We start from the raw sequence: 949 nt of genomic DNA on the forward strand, positions 1-949 counted from the left end.
TTGTTGTAAAATTATTTTCTACTTTTACCCAATTGAACGGGAAAGTTGGAAACTCAGTTCGCAGAGTAAAAGTTAAAAATTTGAGGTCTACGCGGTGCCGTCGATGCTAGTAATATGGCCGGTGGGAAAAACAGCGGCAGCACTGCAAGCTGTTTGTTTTTTACGCTCTGCAGGATGTTGGTCGGCTGTCCTTAGTTGTTGAGGCTGGGAAACAACTAGTGTTGAGCTTTGTTAGCTCTTCAACTCGTCAGCACAACAACAGTTGACGTGTTATTAGCTTGCGTTTAGCTAGCTCAAGAAATGAGGGCCGCGGCGCGGCAGAGCAGAGTAAGCGCAACAAAGATCGACGAGTGACGACGGCAAAAGAAACACGCGTGCATAAGAACGAACGAACCTTTTCGTTTCAAGCGGAGGAAGTTTACCTCGCTGGACGTGCGTATATATATATATATATATATATATATAGATTGTTAGCTTCTAGCTTCTTTCGAGCAAGCGCAAGCATTGTTTGCTTGCAGAGAAATGCAGTGGGCATTTATTTTTAGTCGTTTATTCGTAGTAAAATTATTCTCGCTGGCTACTTGAAAAATCACAGGTCCGCATGCCAATGCTGAAAGAACTAACCACGCTAGGCTTATATTTTCCTCTTCTTCTTCAACGCAAGCAACATCTGCTAATTTAGCCAGAATTATGATACATTTATTTTCTTACATACTGTCTGCAGCAAATACATTTTGAGCATTGTTTTTTATGAATTTGGACTCGAAGAGAATGATTTTTTTTATTGCAAACGAAAATGCTTTTTCATAAATTAGAAGTTGTGAAACTTACTTATCAGTATTGTTCGGTGCTTGCATAGATGCATTTTCAAAACAAAGCGGTGCATCATATTATTATTTTGAAACGAAAGTAAATTTGCATATATGATGTATAGGTTGCATGCCTACTG

The 949-nt window shown here is 39.3% G+C and overlaps 1 protein-coding gene across 1 annotated transcript; it reads left to right on the forward strand.

The window, feature by feature from the left end:
• Positions 1-85: 85 nt before the first annotated feature.
• Positions 86-545, forward strand: Tsp_13962 (hypothetical protein; the record flags this gene model as incomplete). The annotated part of the gene is made up of 4 exons (XM_003371009.1): positions 86-151; positions 174-261; positions 289-436; positions 467-545. Coding segments are annotated over 4 exons (381 nt in total), but the record flags the coding sequence as incomplete, so codon positions are not given.
• Between the last annotated feature and the right edge of the window lie 404 nt (positions 546-949).

Source organism: Trichinella spiralis, assembly GCF_000181795.1.
Source record: "Trichinella spiralis strain ISS 195 chromosome Unknown Scfld162, whole genome shotgun sequence".
NCBI classification, from domain to species: domain Eukaryota; kingdom Metazoa; phylum Nematoda; class Enoplea; order Trichinellida; family Trichinellidae; genus Trichinella; species Trichinella spiralis.